At 38.5% G+C, this 19,849-nt stretch overlaps 1 protein-coding gene and 1 long non-coding RNA gene across 2 annotated transcripts in view; both read left to right on the forward strand.

Moving 5' to 3' along the window:
• Positions 1 to 5,817: 5,817 nt before the first annotated feature.
• On the forward strand, positions 5,818 to 6,959 carry LOC133994454 (uncharacterized). Its single transcript, XR_009927103.1, has 2 exons — positions 5,818 to 6,118; positions 6,772 to 6,959. It is a non-coding gene; the product is annotated as an uncharacterized LOC133994454 (long non-coding RNA).
• A 2,581-nt stretch (positions 6,960 to 9,540) lies between these two features.
• The window catches only part of pdlim4 (PDZ and LIM domain 4), a 49,239-nt gene continuing 38,930 nt past the window's right edge, over positions 9,541 to 19,849 (forward strand). Inside the window, exons 1-2 of the mRNA XM_062432703.1 lie at positions 9,541 to 9,793; positions 19,597 to 19,748. Of these exons, the coding sequence (XP_062288687.1) occupies positions 9,692 to 9,793; positions 19,597 to 19,748 (254 nt within the window). The 5' untranslated portion in view covers positions 9,541 to 9,691. The remainder of the gene's footprint in view (positions 9,794 to 19,596; positions 19,749 to 19,849) is intronic.

Consider the following 19,849-nt stretch of genomic DNA (forward strand, 5'->3'; position numbering starts at 1 on the left):
TGTGTGTTCTTCACGGGTCAGAAACTTCCAGCACAGGACAAAGAATGCATTGTTACAGTGTTGATCTAGTTTAATATCTTTGTGTGAGGCATTTAGTAATGATTCATTTAGATCTGAATCAACATCAGATGATTCCACAGTTCGAGGCCTCGAGCATCATTTCCCCTAATTTCATTTGTCTTTACCTCCACCAGCAGTGGTTCAGTTCCTGATAATAATTTGTTGGTTCCTTATTTTTTCTGTAAAGCAAACAAGGATCAGTACTTTCAAATATTTTGTTCATGAGGCAGTCATCTTTCACATGGAACCACAATTTTAATCAATTATTTGTCTGGAACATGAACTGTAACAACACAACGTAAAATGTTATCACATTGTGACAAGATTGTTACCAGAAAGCTGTAATATTTAGCTAAATTACATCTTTGCCAGTTGCACAAACACAGACTTTTGCTATACTTTAGATCTGACACATAGCTGCAAACTTAAAGGACAGGTTAAATTTTCCAGGTCTATCTTAAAACAGCACTCAGGAGCCCATACGGACATTGAAACAGGTTTTGCCCACTGTGATCATTCCTCCTGTTCAGACAGACCATTTGAAGATCACCAAACACATTTACAATGTAAGTGATGGCAGACAAAATCCTCATGCCTCCTTTTGAGACAAAACTTATCTAAATTTTTTTCTGAAGATAATGTGAGGCTTCAGCCATCCATGGTAGTAAAATAAAATGGATATCTTCCACAGTTCGAGTATTTTCATTTAAAAAATACTTGTTGTGTCTTGATGGACATTGTTTTATGTTTAGCAGTGATTGTAACAGAATTTGGAAGAAAATACTAACTAACTTTGACAAATATTGACTTGATTTGACTAATTTGGACAGCTGGCTCCTGATATTAGCTTCAAATAAACTTAAAAAAAAAAAAAAATAATAATAATTTTGGGGTTTTATGTCTTTATTTAGATAGTATCTGGCAAACAGGCCAGCAGGAAACAGGAATGACCTGAAGCACAGGTCCCTGGCTGGAATTGAACCAGGGACACTGTGATTATGTGACATGCGCTCTAACCTCTCGACCACCAGGTTGCTCTACTTCAAAACTAAACTTTTAAATACATTTTTGCAGGGAAGGAGGGCTGTGGATTTTGTCCCCCATCATTTACATTGAATGTGCATAATGAAGGGATCTCTCAATGAACTGTATGACCAGAAGGGATGATTAAAGCTAGTAAAACTATTTAAGGAGAAACTTAGTAAATTTGGACCCAACCAATTCCCATAATATTCATGCATTGTTATTGATTCTGATTCTGATTCTGACAATTAACTTTTCTTTTTTTTTAAATTCGAACCTGCTGATAATTGTCCGTGGTGAGGACTAATGAAAATCATGCTTAAAAATAAATTGCACATTTCTATCTTTTCTGGGCTTTTACTAATATAGGTTGACTCTTATACACAATAAGACATTTCTTCTGCTTTGGAGAACAACCAAAAAACTTCCATTATCTCATGAGAACCTGGAGTCATCCAGGCTGTGCTAAAATGCTAAATGGAATCGTGACAAATGGCAGTGGTTTCAGTAGTTCCCAGAATGTATGTCTTACATGGTTGGACCAACAAACATGAATCCTCAAGCCTAACTAACTGTTGTGCAATCAACCTCTGGATGATTGATTTACTTTAACAGTGCCCACATAAATTCCTAATGCCACTCTTGTTGCTGTGGTCGTGCACAATGAATGCTCTTGTCAAATGGATTGTTTACAAGGGAGTGCAGCACTGTTTGAGTAGTGGTTTAAAGCCTATAGTCACAGCATCATATTGGCCTTATTCTGCTGTAATGATTGGGCTTGGTGTCAATTATGGTTTTTCATTGTAACACTGGAGGGAAGTTATCTATAGCTGTTTTAGGTTTTGGGTGGATGGTTTGGTGGAAATGGTTTGATGATTCATCCTGGTGAGTTTAATAAGATTAACAGAGATAGAGAGAGAAAGAGAGAGAAAAATATAGAAAGGGCATGAGAAAAGTCACAGCTTAACTAGCTCAAATATAAGATATAAGGGTAGTGGTGAAATATACACACAAATGCCAGTCAAGGTACATTTCAGGTGCATCCTGGATGGAGTGGGTGACATGGTAAGGTGACGTGCTGCAACATGTCTTAAAGCAAGTTTTAATCAAGAATTAATGCTCAGTTCTGTTTTCTGCTCTTCCAACCAAAAATTGCCAGAGATCTGCATTTATCTTGGAATGTTTTGCAATTTCAGTCAGTTGTCAAATACTTAGTAGGAAAAGTATAGGAACAAAACCTTAGTAGGAATTAAACGTACTGACAGTTAAAGTGTGGGAACATGCGTGGGAAAATATTTCAAATTCAACAATTATTTTGTATAATACTGCTCATGAATCAGTCACTTTATATTCTGCCATCAAATCATATAATAATATATATTTTGCCATTTAAAAACATCTACCTAGACACTTGGCCTCTCTTACATTGAAGTCAGCACACTGCCAGTGAATATATTGTTCTTGTTGGATTGTAGGTCATTTAGTCATATTAATGGGCTATTCTTGAAGATTCATCCCTATCTGTCTGTTATTCCAATAACCTTAATGCTTCAGTGGCACATTAAATATTCATAGCTAGCATCTGGTCAGTCTACATGTGTCTTTGTGTGTGTGGCCAGGAAACAGAGCTGTTATGATACGAGTCTGACGAAAGGATGCTTTTTATGCTTTTAGCTTGGCAAACTGAATCATCGGCAGCAATTCCTTTGCTATGAAAATAACAGGTGAAAAATGACCACTAAAGGTAGAAACAACTTAAACTATCAATTTTGTTGACAACACTGCTTAATTTCAGAGAATCGCTGTGAGAAGAGATGTACTGAGTGTCATTTTGTACCTGTACATTAATTAAAAATTAACAGTTTGTCTTCTTGACTTTCTGCTTTCATCAGTACTGAAGTACTAACTTTATGCAAATCCAACATATATTCATTCTGTAGTCTATCTTGTGGACATTTATAAGCTTATCCTCCTCCATTAAACCAGTCACTGTGAGATAATGAGTGTAAGATACGCTTCGCTGTCAACTAGGATATCTGCCAAGAGGAGAAGTCTGTCACAAATATGACTTAATGTACAGTCAGTAGAAATGTCTCTCCAGGAGGCAAGCCCCAAGTGCGTAGCTCGGGGTCTGAAAAGTGAAGGCAATGTGAAAATGCCTTAAACGTGCATTATTTCTAATGGCCAGCAGAGGGGGATTCCACTGTCTCCAAAAGGAAGTTGGTTTGTACAAAAGTCTACTAGCCTACTTTCATTCCGTCTTGTTTTATTACCTCAATAAACATTTTCCCATTGAGTTTATGGTATAAATCGCTAGTTCGAGTCTTCTTCAATACAGCATGATGTTAAGTTTTCAATTATGATCCCAGAGTACAGTAAAATAGACAATAAAGCAGGTTATGCTTCAGGGTGTGGCTATGTTGTGATTGACAAGTCATTACCATGGTGGTGCATGCAGTGCTGTAGTTGGATCCTGGGGAGCTCCTCCCTAGCCAAAACGTCTCATCCAAATATGGTCAAATTGCCAAACTTGAGGCTTCAAAATGGGAGTCCAATACCAGTCTGTGACATCATGATGGCCACGTCCATTATTGTCACATGGCTAACCCACAAGAAGTTTTGTTTTATGGTGATTGGCATTCATAAATGTTGCACTACCGCCATTGGCTGGAATGTAACAACTTCACATTATTAACGCTTTACAAATCCACCGAAAGTGATCCCATTCGTGACATTTTCTATAACCCAGACCCAATTGCCTTAGTTGATGTCGTATCTAAATCTTCTCCGGATCTATCTACACTGTTCACCTTATCTCCTGGCAGTGTCCAGCACCATTTTGATTCTTTTCGACTTACCCTTTATTTCAGAGTGCAACTTATGACCATACCAATGAATGCCAAGAATACTTTTCTTTTCCTTGCAGATGTTCTTATCAGCTTTTGCTTTTCTGCTCAATTTCCTTTTGTACTGCCACAATCTCGTCATTTCTCTCCATTCTCTTACCAGCTTCAGTGTATAACAATTCCCTTTCTGCTTTCATCTTATTCACTTTCCCATCCTTAATTCTTGTTTGACACTGTGCTGATCCTGTATTGGGATTTCCCTCACAATGCAGACACTTTCCTTGCCCTTTCTCAACTTATCACATCTCTACATTGCAGTTGTCCTTCCCACACCTCCCACATTTCCCACATCTTCTGACTCTTCTGCATAGTGCAGCAACATGCCCATATTCTTGACAACTGAACCATCTGAGGGGAGCTCTCTCACATGGCCTCACCCTCTAACACATATAATCATGGTACACTCTATCCAGCAATTCCCCTTCAAAACTTAAATACACAGAATTACTGTCCTTCTCCCCTTCTCGGAATTGAGTCAGTCCCACAAAAAACTGCAAAAGGTTGTCTGTCATGGCTAACACCAACTCCTCTTAGTGACCATAAGCTTGCCAATGGTACCTCCCTTAATTTGTGATAGGACAGTTTGCTATTTTTCATCTTGGCATGAACATTATGTCTCCCTCCACAAAAAAATCGCATGCACCTCCTCATAAAAAAACAATTGTGTGGTAATTAGTATTGGCAGGACTATGCTGAACATAAAAATGTAATTTAATGTAATAAGACCTCATGATTTTGTTTTCTGGTGATTTGATTTTAATGTTGCATGGGAAATTCATGTCACATTGAACATCTATTAAATTTTATTTGTTGTTAAATACAAAAATGCTATCAAATGTCCTTTTTACCCAGTTTTTAAAATCTCATTTTGATACATTAAATGCATACAAAAGGAAAAAAATACATGTAACAATGTTTGCTTTGCTATGTTTGCTTTTTTTATGCAGGCATGTTAAATCTCTCATCCATACATGGCAGCTGCTCAGTGCAAGCACATTAACTCATCACTGTTTAACAGCTTGATTTGGAGCATTCGTGGGTTAGTGGTTTGATGTATTGTGACAGAAGGTTGCATTTACTCTCCAAATAAATATAAGGATTTGGTCTTAGGTATTTACTCCAGTATCAGTTGTTCTTCTCAGTAAATTATTTATAATTACATTAACTTGCCAATGATAAGTATGATTCTTATGGGCCTGTGGTTGTCTTATGCTATGAAATCATCTGTTTTTCATTTCTGACTCAGCAATATTGCAACCACATGAATTAAGCTTCATGATTTCCCTACAACTATTTGCTTCCCCATGGGGCGCTTAAGGCATAGCACTGTAAGTGGCACCATTGTTTCCAGCCTGTCCCATTACAGAGAACTAACCATTTTCACTGCAGGGGACATAAAGCTACCAAATGTTGTATGAACTAGAAAACAGAGTAAAGACTCAATGTTTTTTTGTTAAGGAAGCAAAGATTGTACTAATTGAGATATACATGTGCTGCTAGATTTGCCTCCAGCAGACTTGTGCTTCCAAATCCCCGGAAAATGATTGCAATGGCCTAAAGGGATTCTACTATTAAAATGATAAATGTGGGTTTTTAATTCCAAACGTATCTTGCAAACAAATGTGTATGAACAGATTTTTTGCCCACTTGGGGGCAATACAACAAGCTGTAGCTAACAACATTGACATGTTAATAGCTTGTTGTGGAAAACGTGTTAGCACCACTTGCTTATTTACACATCCCAATGGGAAAGTGGTTTTAGACTTTTGGACCCTATGTAGCAACATTAGGAGTCATGTGCTTCTGGCTGCCTGATAAATAAGTCCAATTTCTCTCTAATGTTAGCTCTATTTTGGTCTCGACCAACACCTGGGGGAAATATCTGGCTTTATATGCTATGTTCAGTTGCTAACTTTATCTCTCTGTTTCGTGCTACGAAGCTATAGGTACAGTGGATTTACTAGAATTTCTTTGCTGAAAATAGCTGACTGCTGCTACTGCTGCTGCTGCAGGAAACTGGGTTGATGAAAGCATTTGCAACTGAGTCAAAAAGTGAAGTCTTAAAACCAAAACAATGAGCAGAGAGAAGTTAAAACGGTCCGCAGGGCTGGGAGGAACTGCAAAGTCAGGTGATTATTATCTGTGGATTTGTCATTACAATTAGCTCCTTACATATGACACATACAGTAAGTCAGATATAATCCACTGATGATGTAAAAACCATGTTGATTAGTGCAGCTTTATTTTTTGTTAAACACTTAAACCTCAGTGTTAATGTTGCTTTCCGAACAAAGATATTCAGCATGTTTATTATCAGATTTGTACTGCTACACCATATTAAATTCTGATCCTTGGCTTGCAGAGTTTTAAGGTATTTCTACTGTCATATATATACAGTTAATATTGTTTTTTTTGTTGTTGTTTTTTTACTGCTGCCACTATTTAATTCTGGTTATGTATCTTATCTACCAGTTAGAAATCTCTTGCAATGTTGCATTAAAAAGATTTTAAAGACCTTTGGGCCTGTGTTTTGTGTTCCTCTTGCCCTCTCTGCCTCTTTCCCTGCCAACACTCTTGTCTCTTGGCTTTGCCATTCTCCACCTGTCGACCAGATGCCCCTCAGACTTTCCTGCCTGGATCCCACACCCATCTGCTCACCTGTTGCCAACGCCCAATTGTCTTCACCTGCTGCTTATTACCCCATCAATTCTAGTACTTTATATACTGGTCCTCTGTTATGCGTTCATTGCCAATTTGTCAATGTTGAACACTTGTCTTCCAGCCATCCTGTATCCTGTATTCAGTTCCCTGTTCCTGTTCCTGTGGTTTAGACCTTCCGCCTGTTTGGGACCTGGCTGCCTGCCTTGCCCCTTTGGACATGTTTACATGTTTTGGACTGCCTTCCTGTTACTAATCTGTAAGCCTGTCTTTTGGAATTCATTTATTAAAGCCTTTCTCATTTGATCTGTCTGCCCGGGTGTCTGCATGTGGGTCCTTCTCCTGTTTGCCTCGTACACACAAAAATATTTGTCAGTAAAGTTCTTGCTCAGTTGCTGTGAGTATTGTCTTCTAACAGCTATAATTATTAGACTGTATTTGCTACCAGTGAAGGAGTTGAGGAATCAAAGTTTGTGCAACATCTTAACTGACATCGTTCTTCCAGACAGCAGACGTAATCCAGACTAAGCTCATAATTACAGCACCGCGGGTCTTACCTGTTTCTCTTCAGGTCCTTTTTGGCTTTATAACCCAGAGGCAAAATCAGAGAGTAAATTGATTTGTAGAGATTTAAAAGGACTTAGGCGCTGCCGAGGGTATGTCGAATGATGACCATCCGGGGGAAAAAGAACAGAGAAATGAGAGCTCTCTGTAGTTTGACTCAGATTTATTGGGAGCAGCCTTTGAAGAAAACGCATATCCGAAATGTCAGCCCATTCATCTGCCCCATAAATCTCCAGTGCAGACATCAGTCCTCTCATCCCTTTTTGTTCTTTTGTTAGTCATTCTTTAAGGTATGCTGGGGAACAAGTATTTTTAAAATGCAGTCTTTAAATACAGTTTGATGATAGCTGCTGAAACATGATTATTAGCTTTATTTACATCACCATGCATGCAAATTACTGTATAGGTGTGTGTTTGTACCTGGTGTGTACATGCACTCACATATGTATTTTGCTTTGATATTCTGCAGTAGATGCCCCAAGTCTTATTTGTCTTATTTCTGTTTTTTTTCTGAATCCAAACTCCTAGGAGGAGGATTGTATATACACTGAATTGATTTGAAATGATCTAGCTCATATTCTTCCTTCAGCATGGTTTCCTTTGTTAAAACAATCACAGCTTGCCCCAATTCCTACTTTGCTAACAAGCTTTATTGCATCACAGTAGCTGATTGTGAAAAGTTTATAAAAGACCACACAAACATTGTCACTCATGATGCAATGACAATTGATATACCTGATGTTGAGATCCAGTTGGTTTGACATAACTGTGCCACTTGTTAAACAGTGACTGGGATAGGTTAGTGCCTGACTCAGATTGACTCAGACCCCCAGACAGAGATCTACATGCCTGCTGTTGTCTGAAAGACAGATTCCCAGGAATGTCTATGAGATCATTTTCTCTGCAGTAGAAAAATCGTAGTCTAGCTCAGTGACTCACTCTGTAATTGGCTGGGGAAATGAAAGAATCAAGACGTGGGGGCAGAGGGGATACTAGGATATCCTCTAACAAATGGGAGAGGTGTTCTCTGCCAGTGATGAGTCCAAATTACAGCAAAGCGTCTTCATTGTTGAAGTTGATACCCAGGATTCACAGCTGTTTTCTTAAGACCTTGATCAGTGAGTTATTGACAGACTTACATTTTAAGTTTGGATTATCCTACCAGGACCCAAGCGCCAGTATATTTGGTCAGCTACTCATTGAGGTTTTTATTTCTTCTTCTTTTTTCTATGAGTGTTTCAGGTACAAATGTAAGACAAAGCACTGAACTGTGCTGTATTATTTACAAATTAATTCCTATGTAAAAATGTATGATGCATGAAACAATGTTAAGATTACAATACGAGTTTTTATAGTTTTTTTTGTAGCTTTATTCAAAAGGGAATTAAATACTGATGGTATGTAGCCATTCACGAGGCTTCCAAGCAGAAGATAATGCATTAGTTTTACCCTTTTACTTGAAATGTAATTTAATACACATGCTAACAAAAAAGAAAACACGGATTATGAATGTTAATAATTTTTTTTGATACTATTAAAGATTTGTTTTGTTGATATGGAAGTACTGTAACGTTGGCATTTTCAATTAGCCTACATATTGTTTCTCAACCAATAATTACATTTATCTGTGACATCCATAAAAGCCATTTTTTTCAAATAGAAATAAAACTTGTTTGTTATTTTAACTGTGACTTACAAATACATTTTAAAACCTATATGTAAAACATTAAAAGACTAATTAATAGTGGCCTGCTGCTTTAAATAACTAAAGAAAGTCAGTGATGCTTAAAGTCATACCTGTACGTTCATTGTAGAGCTGCAACTAACTAACTAAATTGTCATTACCAATTAATTTCTGAATTATTTTCTTGATTAATCGATTACTCTTTGTTCTATACAATGCCTGAAAATGCCCAAGAAAATATGCTTAATTGCCCTCTTTTGTCACCACCATCAATCCACAACCCAAATATATTTTGTTTACCATCACAGACCAGAAAATATTCACATTTGGCGATTCATTTTCTGTCAATTGACGAATTGATTAATCGACTAATATAGTAATAATGGAACAACAAGATGCAAAAATGCTTTAGGGAGGAACTGAAAGAAAATGAATGAGGAAAAACCACATTTATATCCCATTTGGGTCTTCTCCCTCCCTGCTCACTGCTCACATGTCGGTGTTGTCGCAGCAGCTCGGTCCCCTCCCACTCTGCACAGACCGGGTGAAGGCGGGCAGCACGGACCCGTCATCCCACGTCAGAGGCGGCTTCATTATTTAAACTTGAATCAAAGAGGGGAGGAAAGTTTTCACAGCCGGGAGAGCGTTGCCTAGCATCTAGGCAGAGGACTCTGGATAGTTTTTTTTTTTTTTTTTTTAACATTTTTTTACCCGTGTATCAAGGAAACGCGGACATTTCCCTCCTCTCATTCTGCCTGTCAGCTGTCCGTTCACCACCACTCGCAGTCCAAGAAAAATGCCAAACATGCCCCAGACCGTGACTCTTAAGGGACCCTCTCCTTGGGGTTTTCGTCTGGTAGGAGGACGGGATTTCAGCACACCGTTAACCATCTCCAGGGTAGGTAACAATGTTGCTGTCTGTTCATTGAAAAGTAGCCTATGCACCGCCGGAGGGAGTCAGCAGCACCTCAGGGCAGCTTAGAGGTTGTTTTTTTTTTAAATCTTAATATGAGCCACTATTTGCTTTTTCCATGCATTTACTTATACTAGATAACAAATAATGATTGTAAGGGATGCAAGTGAAAGATGGAGTTGCGTGAAGTTGGAATTGTTACCTAATTAGCCTAATTAATCTTGATTAAGAGGTCGCCAATGTCTAATTATAAGCGTATGAACAGGAGCTCTACTCTAAAAGCTGTCAGATGGTGCTGTCTAATTCCTGGCAGTAAAAGTCACCTGTACATTTTATTGAGTCACTATACGATCATCATCATAGACTGACCTTATATGGCTTTCAATATCACAAAAGGGTGATTTTTTTAAATGAGTATTTCTTACTTTGTGTATAGGCCAGCCTAACTATAACTAGCTATATGGGGATGGTTCATGTTTGTAAGGTCCTTAATTGTGAAATAAATGTAATTATTAATGTATGAATAATGCCAATTAAACTTCTTTGTCCAAGTTTAGACTCTGACAGTAAGTGGTCCCAGGTGGTTGTTGACAGACTGTAAAGTGATGCTATGTCTGGAGGTCTGGATCATGATCATCATAATCCAGAACTTCAGATTATTGTTGCTGTTTTAATATATGTGTTATTGAATTATTGTTAATAATAGTAGAAGTAGTAGTTGCAGTGGTATTCACAAACCTTCATGAACTTTCCTGACCCTCAGAATATGGGTCAAGAGTCAGTGTGCTGGCAGTGGATCTGGCAGTAGCCAATAGTTCATCCCGGCCAGGGTAAACACATCCCGCTCCTGCTGCAGGGCTTTCAGAAGGGGGATGTGGGGAGCAGGCGGGGAGGGGGTGCTGACATTTGTTTTTCATCAGAGCTCATTGGTGCTGCTGAGGGATTCCAGGTGTTGTGCTCAGCTGTATCACCAGCCCCAAACCGACCCTTTAACTACAGGGCCCTAGCACTGCAAACTAGAGGGGTAATTTTTAGATTTACGGCAGGCGATTAACTACGTTGAGAGAAGTAGAATAAGCCCTGAAGGTCACCTGAAGTACTCTCTGCTTTTAAACCTACCAATTTGTCCCTAAAAAGAGTTGTGATGCAATGATGGGGCAAACTCTGACTCATAGTGTGTTGAGACAAGAGCCTTGACATTAGTACATCTGTAGGTTTGTGGTTTCTACATTTAAGACTCATGTGTTAACTTGGCATCTTTGTGTCTCCAAATCACAGTGAAACATAGTTGAATTTTGCAACTTTAAAAAATTCCAGAAATCAAATATGTCTTCTTTTGGTGGCTCAGACATCATTGGTGAATCTAGCTTTCTGTGGACAGAGGACTCACTTTATGCTTGAGCTTCATGTTTCAGTTTGTCTCTCTGTGTGCATGGAGTAGAGTTTCCATCAGAGACCATGCCCAGTACCAGAATTCATTTGGAAAAAAAGGGAAAATCTACTCTGCAGCCTATTGCAGCACTTTTTTCATGCTGACTTGCTGAAAATGCTGCAGCTTCAGAGGATCTCAGGTTTTTGTGATGCACACCATTCTTCTTATTTTAATGATTTCTACAGCAGGCAGGTTATGGCCCCAATATAACTGATTTCACAATTCCTAAATTTTGCCAGCTCAAACTTTGCATACTTGCATAACCGCCAATATAAATATCATGGCATGTGCAGGTTAAGTTTTTTTTGTTTTGTTTTTTGCATTGTGAACATTGTGTAACTCTGTTAAGGTGACATCATTGGAATTAATTACAGGTTACACTGACTGTGCTGAGAATTACACAGCAAAGGTGGCTATAAAAACCATCCTTGACATGGAATAACTGGTTGCTAGAATAAATAGGGGAGTTTAATTACAGCATCTTGGCTGCCTGAAAATTAGAGAAGGAAGCATCTGGTGAGATGCAATCATAGTTAGCAGAATATGTGATATCAGAGGCATAAATACACAGTCTTTTGGCAGCAAATCCCAGCATTATACTGCATCCTGCAGTCTTTTTTTGCTTTCTACCAGACATTACAGAGCAGTTCAGTGTCCAACTGACGTCACATGCCCCAAAACACAAGCTGACAATAGCAAATATGTTGTATTGGCAGAACTCAGTAATTGTTTTATCCTGCTGTGTTACGTTGTAGTTTTACTGAGAGTATAAATTAAAATTAATTTCAAGGACATGATTAAAACACAGACATGGTGGGGAAAGGAATCCTCTTGCCTCACCTCATGGGAGCTGGTTTCATTCTGTGGTTGAAGCAAGATGTTATTCATCGCTTTAGACATACTGGAATATCTCTTTAACTCGCTATTTATCACATGCTTCCTTCATTCTTGCTGTAGAGTGCGTGCCCAAGACGGCAATTACAATGTGTGGAAAGGAGACACAGAAAGAGATACATGGAGGGAGAGTGAGTTTATGATCGTGAGTTTCAGACAAGAATAGTTTATGTCTTGTCCAAAATGCCTCTTTGGGGGGCAATTTAGTTTCACGTAAACCATGTACAAGCCAGAAAAGTCCAAAGGGTGTAGCAGTGTCTGCTAACCTTTAATTTTAGTCAAGAGAAGTTTAAAGACAAGACTAAAATGCTCAACCCTGTTGTTCTTAAACTTTACAGTCTTTTACGCAATCATTCCTCTACTTTGCATGATTGACAGATCCCCTCCCCTCTTCTTCCATGTCTTTCTGCATATATAAAAGACAATGCCATGAAACACCTGCACTTGTAAAGAGCGAAAGCCGTAAATACCAGAAAACAAGTTCTGATGGCAGCAGCTGGTTCTTTGCTTAAGGTAATAATGTTCCCGGATAAGCCCATTAGTCCCCTGCCAGCCCATTAGGACATGAGTTAGTTAAAGACACATCTACTTGACTCTTGAAATATTTGCCCTGTTACTGTGCATGGTGTGTTAGATTGTTAAATGTCTGTTTGTGCATGAGACGGAACGAGTGGCAGTGAAACAGAACTATCATAAAATCGCTGATGCAACTGCAGAGGCATTTAGAGAGGATGCGTTGAATATGGCAGCTGTGGTGTAAGCCCTTTGGTAAATTGATGTAAAACCGACCTGCAGGCAGAAGGTGACGCAAGACACTTGGCGGTCCTGCCAACTAGCATCAGTCTTCTTCTGGACAGGACTTCACACCTGAGTGTAGACCCGAGTGCTACGCAGAATCTGTGTCCAACTTCACCTTCTGACACCTTTATGTTGTGCATCCCATGTGGTCTGTCTTGTTGATTCAAGATGCTGTCTGCTTTCAGACAACTGTTGATGCCTTTTAGGGGTTTTGTTTTGCAGGGACAACACTTTCTAGTGTTTTTTCTATGCTGTTCTCCTTCTTTGAAATTCTTTTTGAAGTGAAAAATGTCCACCCCATTTTACCAAAGCGATGATATGCAGTAAAACTGAGAAAACCCACAAATACTCACATTTGAGAACCTCGAACCAGAGAGATTTTGGCAATTTTTGCTTGAGAAATTAATCACAAGATTAAATACTCATTGAAACTGTTGCTGTGTGGTTTTTAGTCTGTCAACATATTGCTTCATCATCTATCATAAAAGCTTTAGTCAGATAAAAGATGGGACATGTTTGGACTTCGCTGATGTACTTTCTAGTATAAACAACACTGATGTATCTGTGGCTAATCACTAACAATCTTGGGTAAATCCACATCACAAATTTTTAATATCAAATTCTGACATTGTATATGAATTTAGGTCAGTGTCTGCAAGGAAACACTTGATAAACCCAGCAGAACTTGTAGGTTAAAAGTCCTGTAATGATTTTAATGAAGTAATCATTTAGCATTGTATATTAGGAATTAACTTACATTATCGTACTATCGTCTCAATGGCTTGATTTTGTTCCCATCTCAGTCTAAACTCAGGCATAATTAAACATTACGAGAGCAAGATAAGCTGGAACTGGTTACTCTTCTGTCTGTGTGGTCAAATGTTGTGCAAGAATTTAAGGAAAGAATGAGATAAAATGAAAGAGAAAGCCAGTCATGAATGCACAAATCAAAAACACATAACTAAAATTACATTAGCAGTTAAACATCCAATGGACTGAATGTCCTTTGTAACCTTTAATCTCTTGGTGTTCGTCTGTCCGTCCCTCCTCCACATACCAGAGACAGGACATGTGACCCAAAGCCACATGGGTTGTTTCTCTGACACTGCTGGTAATAATTGTCAGCCTCAGGCCGCTCTGTGGCATCTCTTTTCTCCAGGCTAGAATTATAGATGCTACGAACTGCATCTCCACAACAAACTGAGCAGCAGATAACAGATGGTACTCTCGAAGAATTTCCTGTTGTCAGTGACGCCATAGAGTTTCTGAAGCAGAAGGACAGGAGAACAATACGAGTCCTTGAGTTGTTGTAAGAGCTTCTCCTGGTCGTCTGATTATCTGATATATGAAAGTGACTAACTGTGTTTGGTGTTAATGTGAAAATATGTGAGTGTTAGGCCTGCTACCTATCAAAAACATGATTCTTGTGATGTTCTTATGATCATGTGCATCACACTGAAGCATCACATACTGAGAAAGGCATAAAACAAGTCTTCTGGCAAGGTTGAACCCAAGATGTTGCAAAAACCGGACAGATTTATCACAACTGGATTACAAATCAGATTTACAGGAAGTTCCGCATACTTATTGGTGATGTCATGGTCATGCTAGACATACACAATTCCATTACAAACTACAATTATGTTCAAGTGTTGCTCCGGTTTCCGGTTTCCTCATGTTCTCTTTAAAGTTTAATCCCACATATTTGATCATCATCTGCAGTTTTGCTTGTTACTCTTGGCAGATTTAGTCCCTTTGTTTCAGTGTGATAATCACTCACACCCCAAGCTATGTAATAGCTTTTACAAAGTGTCACCAAGGTCATAACCATGGTTCCTATCGCAGGTCCAACAAAGCAAACAAAGGCGTTTGACACATTGCCAGAAACTATTCTCTCAGTTGCTGAGACATGCGACTCAGTGCTCCCACCCAGCAGAGTGTCCCTGAAGAATTCACACATAATAAGATGTCTTAAATTGATCTTTATAGAAAGATTTTTAGATGACTGCTCACTTTTCAATCAAATTTAGTCCAGTTTTAACATATTTTGCCTTGCAAATCACCGCAACAATTAGTTCATAATGGACAATATGTGAGTGAGAATACAGTGATGGGTCACATTGCAGGTTGTGTGTGTGTGTGTGTGTGTGTGTGTGTGTGTGTGTGTGTGTGTGTGTGTGCACATTCAGATGATTAAATTAGTGATTATTCTGCAACTACAATAATCTATTCTAAGAATTACTCTACTGATGAAGGAAAGAAAAGGAGAATTGGATCCTCAGCTTGGATCAAATATATGTTTTTATATACCAATGTTGGAGAAAAGAAAATCCTCAAAAGGTCAACTTTTCAGTAGCTAAAAACTTTTAGCCACTTTTTTTCCCTCTCGACTTAGATAAACATAAGACAGGACACAAACACTGATCACATGACAGAGTACTGTACCTCGGGGCTGACGTCATACTTGAGTCAAAGTGCTATAGCTTTTTCATACATAGTGCATGCATATGCTTACACAAACATTGACTTCCTTTGGCGTGTCGTGACCTGTGCCCGCAGTGTGACCACACACTTATCAGGCCTCCGCGTGCCACATGATGACTCTGTAACATGAGGCTGTCATTTTCTAACCACTCTATCTGTTAGCAATTAACTGTCATCGTTATGGAAAAACTGTGACTGTTTAGATTACCCAACAACTATCGAAGTTGCTTTTTGCGGCATCAATGCCGCCCCAAATCCTGTCATTATAGAACGTCATGGCTGCTTGGCCAATCAATATGCACCGCCTATCTGATGCCTGCAAACCACAGGTGAACATATTAAAAATAATTTACTTTCATAGATTACAGGCCGTTTCGTCATTCTCAGTCACTGATTAATATAACAGAATACAGATTAAATCATTTGACTGATGTTTTTTTATCAAGATTCTTCTGTGAACATTAAGTGTGATTCCTCTTTCTTTTGTTTGCAGTAAGTGCTCTATGTGTGGAATCAATAAAAGAAATCATACACATATCAGCACTTCTAACCACCATTATAATTGTATTATATAGACTCAATTATGTACCTGATTTATACCATTTGGACAACCATTTTCCTAAATAAAAATAAACATTCCCTTTGTTGTTGTTTTTAACAAATTCTATGAACTTGTGCTGGAACAAAAAGTAGATTTACTGGTTGAAAATACGATTGAATTCACACCATATGATAGTAACTTACTATTTCTAGCAATGTTAAATTATTTTGCGGTATTTATTGTCTTTTTCTGCCTGTTCCACTCTCCATCATTTACAACAGCTTTGGTTCCATCCACTATCTGAGCCAAGATAACTTTTTTTATTAGCTGCAGTCACACACCCAGTTTGTTTTCAGAGGACTGTCACTTCTCATTTTCAAGTTAGATAATTTTATTCTTTCTTCTGCCAACAAATGAAACAAGTAGAAGTTGATCGCTCTTAGCTTTTGTTACTGCTGGCGGGTTCGTGTAAGTAAGAATACAAAAATAAAAAGTTCAGTGTAAAAAAAAATATTGGTATTATCCTCAAAGCCACTTGCCTAAACCAGATTGTAAAGTACTAATTAGACAAATATGCTGGTCTTCAAGGCTGAGTAGATTTAAATCATTACATCACTTTACTGTAAATTTGCAGCATAAATATAGCAGATTATGATTATGCCTAAACCGCGTAACTCTTCACCCTTCTTGCATTTCCTTACAGATGGGAATGTTTGTCCTCTTGTGACAACCTCAGTCATGCCATTGTGGCACTTGGCATACCACTTTGTGAGTGTGTGTGTGTGTGTGTGTGTGTGTGTGTGTGTTTGTGTGTGTTTGTGTGGTTCACCAGTTTTTATGGCTTGACCCTGAGGTGATATTACTCACTCTGTGTATGTGTGTATGTGTTGGGGGTGCCTGAACCTTGGTCCACTATGACACAGCTCAGGCACAAACCCAACACACACACACGCAAACATTTAAAATGTATTCTCACCAGGGAGGTCGTGCTAAATGAAGTGGGTAAATGACAACCTCCAGTTAGTGATTGCCAGCAGATGCACTGACACAAACAACAGTAAGTTGAGCATCCATTAAAAACAACTGTATTTGTACTTTTGCTTCTGTAAAGGACTCAAACTAGTTAGTCATTTGTGTTGTTTATATCATATTTCTGTAACTGCAGTTGATGTGTTTAAATGGGTTTCCTTCAGACTACTACACACAAACAAACACACACTTTACCACAATGCTTCTGACCTCTCAGTTTACCGGAACTGAGTCAGGGACAGAGGGGCAGTCAGAGGTTGTAAATTAGGAATTCCACATCTGAACCACACGACTCAGCTATTAGTGCTTCATGGAGCGTGAACATGTGTTCCCTTGCTCTTAAAATGTTCTTCCTAGTTAGTGAGTTGGCTTCTCTTACATAAGCAGCTCCTTTCTCTCTCTCTCTCTCTGGGCCTACTTTTAGCCAATCATATCTGAATTTGTCTCAGATTAGATTACAAATATCTGTAAGTGTTATTTCAACACAAGGTTCCACCATTCTTAATGTGCAGCTGTCAGGATAATAGGCATTACAAGACGTTGTGGGGTAAGGCAGTGAGCGCTCTGGTGTGGAGATGAATGAGCTCATAGAGAGGTATCCACTTAAAAACCTGTATGACAGGACAGAGATTAATTGCAGACACTTGACATACAATGGGATCATTAACACTGGAAAATCATCCTAAATCTTCTGTTTCTTGTGTGTTTTTGGGTACAGGTAGTAATTTTAGCCTTTTAGCTTTCAGACATTACCAAGTGCTGACACCTACAGTGAAAGAACATTTTTGGTTTATTTTTTTGGTCATTTTGTGACTTGTGACTATTAGATGAAAGGAGAAAGATGCAACAAAAGTCCCCAGAGAAAGTTCACATATTGATGAGGCAGCAAAGTTGGCACATATGGACATACTGTGTGTGTGTATATATATATGTATATATATATGTATATATATATATATATATATATATATATATGCTCAACTTGAATAAATTAATTTTAAAAAACTACATTTGAATAGCATAATTTGAGTTTATTAGTTTGGAACTGACTTCCAATAAACTTGAAACTGAATGTAATATTATGAAAATCATTTCATTTGCTCTGAAACTATTTTTGATCCTCACTGAAAATTCAACTCTCTCTACTTCAGTTCTTGCAATTCAAATTCAGTTTACTGAGACACATATCTAGTCAAGTAATGTGTGAGTTCAGATTTGCGGCCCTCAAAATGAATGTGATCCATTTATGGTGACGCATCAGGTGCAAAACTGATTTTTCTCCAAAATGGTAAGACATAAAACTAGAAATTTACTTTAGACTTTTTAAATGTCTTGCTCTAATTGGTCATTGATTTCGTTGAGAGAAAATAGTCTTTACAGTACAAGAAAAGGAGTTCTGTGAATCTGTACTCGATTGCTCCACCCCGACAAAAAAACAATATAATTTAAACAATATACAAAAGTCACAGATCATTGCTCAGAATTCCTCCAAAAACAGTGTGCAATTGCATCCAGCTGTAGAAAATCTGCCCGCTTTTAATGGTTGGAAAAATACAGTCAAACTAGTAGTCATACATGTCATAGCTTGACAGCACATGGAGTGCGCAAAAAAGATGAGAGACACAATGAGAATTGTTCGCATTTCATAATGTTTTCGTTTCATTGCTAGTAAAGCATTTTCCTCTACAGCTTGCTGCCATATGACAGTGACTGCTTTACTGCAGATGTCTTGGTTTGATGATGGAGGATCTGATTGGTAGTTTCTTCTTTTTTATTTCCGCAAAAACCGTATGACCAATATGAGGCAAGCCTAGAAATAGCAGCGACATTTATGTGTGTACGCGTAATAATGGAAAATTGTTATCGTATGTTATTTAGTGTGTCTGTGAAGGTGAAACATACCCACTGGGATCCCCTTTTTTTCTGCCTATACTTCACCCATCTGCCTCCCGGTGTGGCTCAAATGTCCACAGGCCAGCCGGTTTCTGGAACTTGCTCACCGTCCATCAGCTGAAAAATGGTCTTCAGAATTATTAAGTGATGTGGACATATGCTCAATAGGATCAAAACGGTCAAAGTGACAAGTAGAAAAAAAAAATGTTAACGGATATATTGAGCAGATGCTTGCAAATGAATCTAACGTTACACAGTGACAGTTGTTAAGGTTCAAGGTTCATATCCAAACTCAAAACAGCTTACTTACTGCAGCTGAAGTCAGAGTTTAGTCTTATAGAGTTGCTGAATGGTCATAAAATTGCAGATTGTTTTTTAATTTGAATTTCCACAGGCCAGGCGCATAAAAATGTTCCAGGTCTTTCCAAATATTTCACCACCTCCAGAACTCTCAGTGGCCTTTCACTTCCCAGTGTCACTGCTGCTGGCTTTTGGAAGTTTAAACCTACAGTGCTGCCTAAGGCAATATTACATAAATCAGAAGAGAGCTGCTTTTGTTGAATTTGCCCTCAGTGTTGACACTCTCACAGTAAAACTCTTTTTCCTTTTACTTTTTGTCTGTTTTCCTTGCTGACAGTTCGACACCACTTATAACAACTCTTTCTTCTCTTTTCCTGGATGTGTGTTTGTGTATGTGCGTGTGAACGTTATCTTCAGGTAACACCAGGCAGCAAGGCGGCTCAAGGTGACCTGTGTCCGGGTGACACCATCCTGGCTATCAACAATGACAGCACAGAGCACATGACCCACATGGAGGCTCAAAACAAGATCAAAACCTGCATTCAGCAACTCACACTCAGCATCGTCAGGTATGGAAACATGAGACTGTCGTCACCGGCTAAAACTACAGCTTCCCTCATTTGGTCAAACCCACTAAACAACCTACAGTATGTTTACTGACAAGGAAGCT

This window comes from Scomber scombrus, chromosome 14 (genome assembly GCF_963691925.1).
Source record: "Scomber scombrus chromosome 14, fScoSco1.1, whole genome shotgun sequence".
NCBI classification, from domain to species: Eukaryota; Metazoa; Chordata; class Actinopteri; order Scombriformes; family Scombridae; genus Scomber; species Scomber scombrus.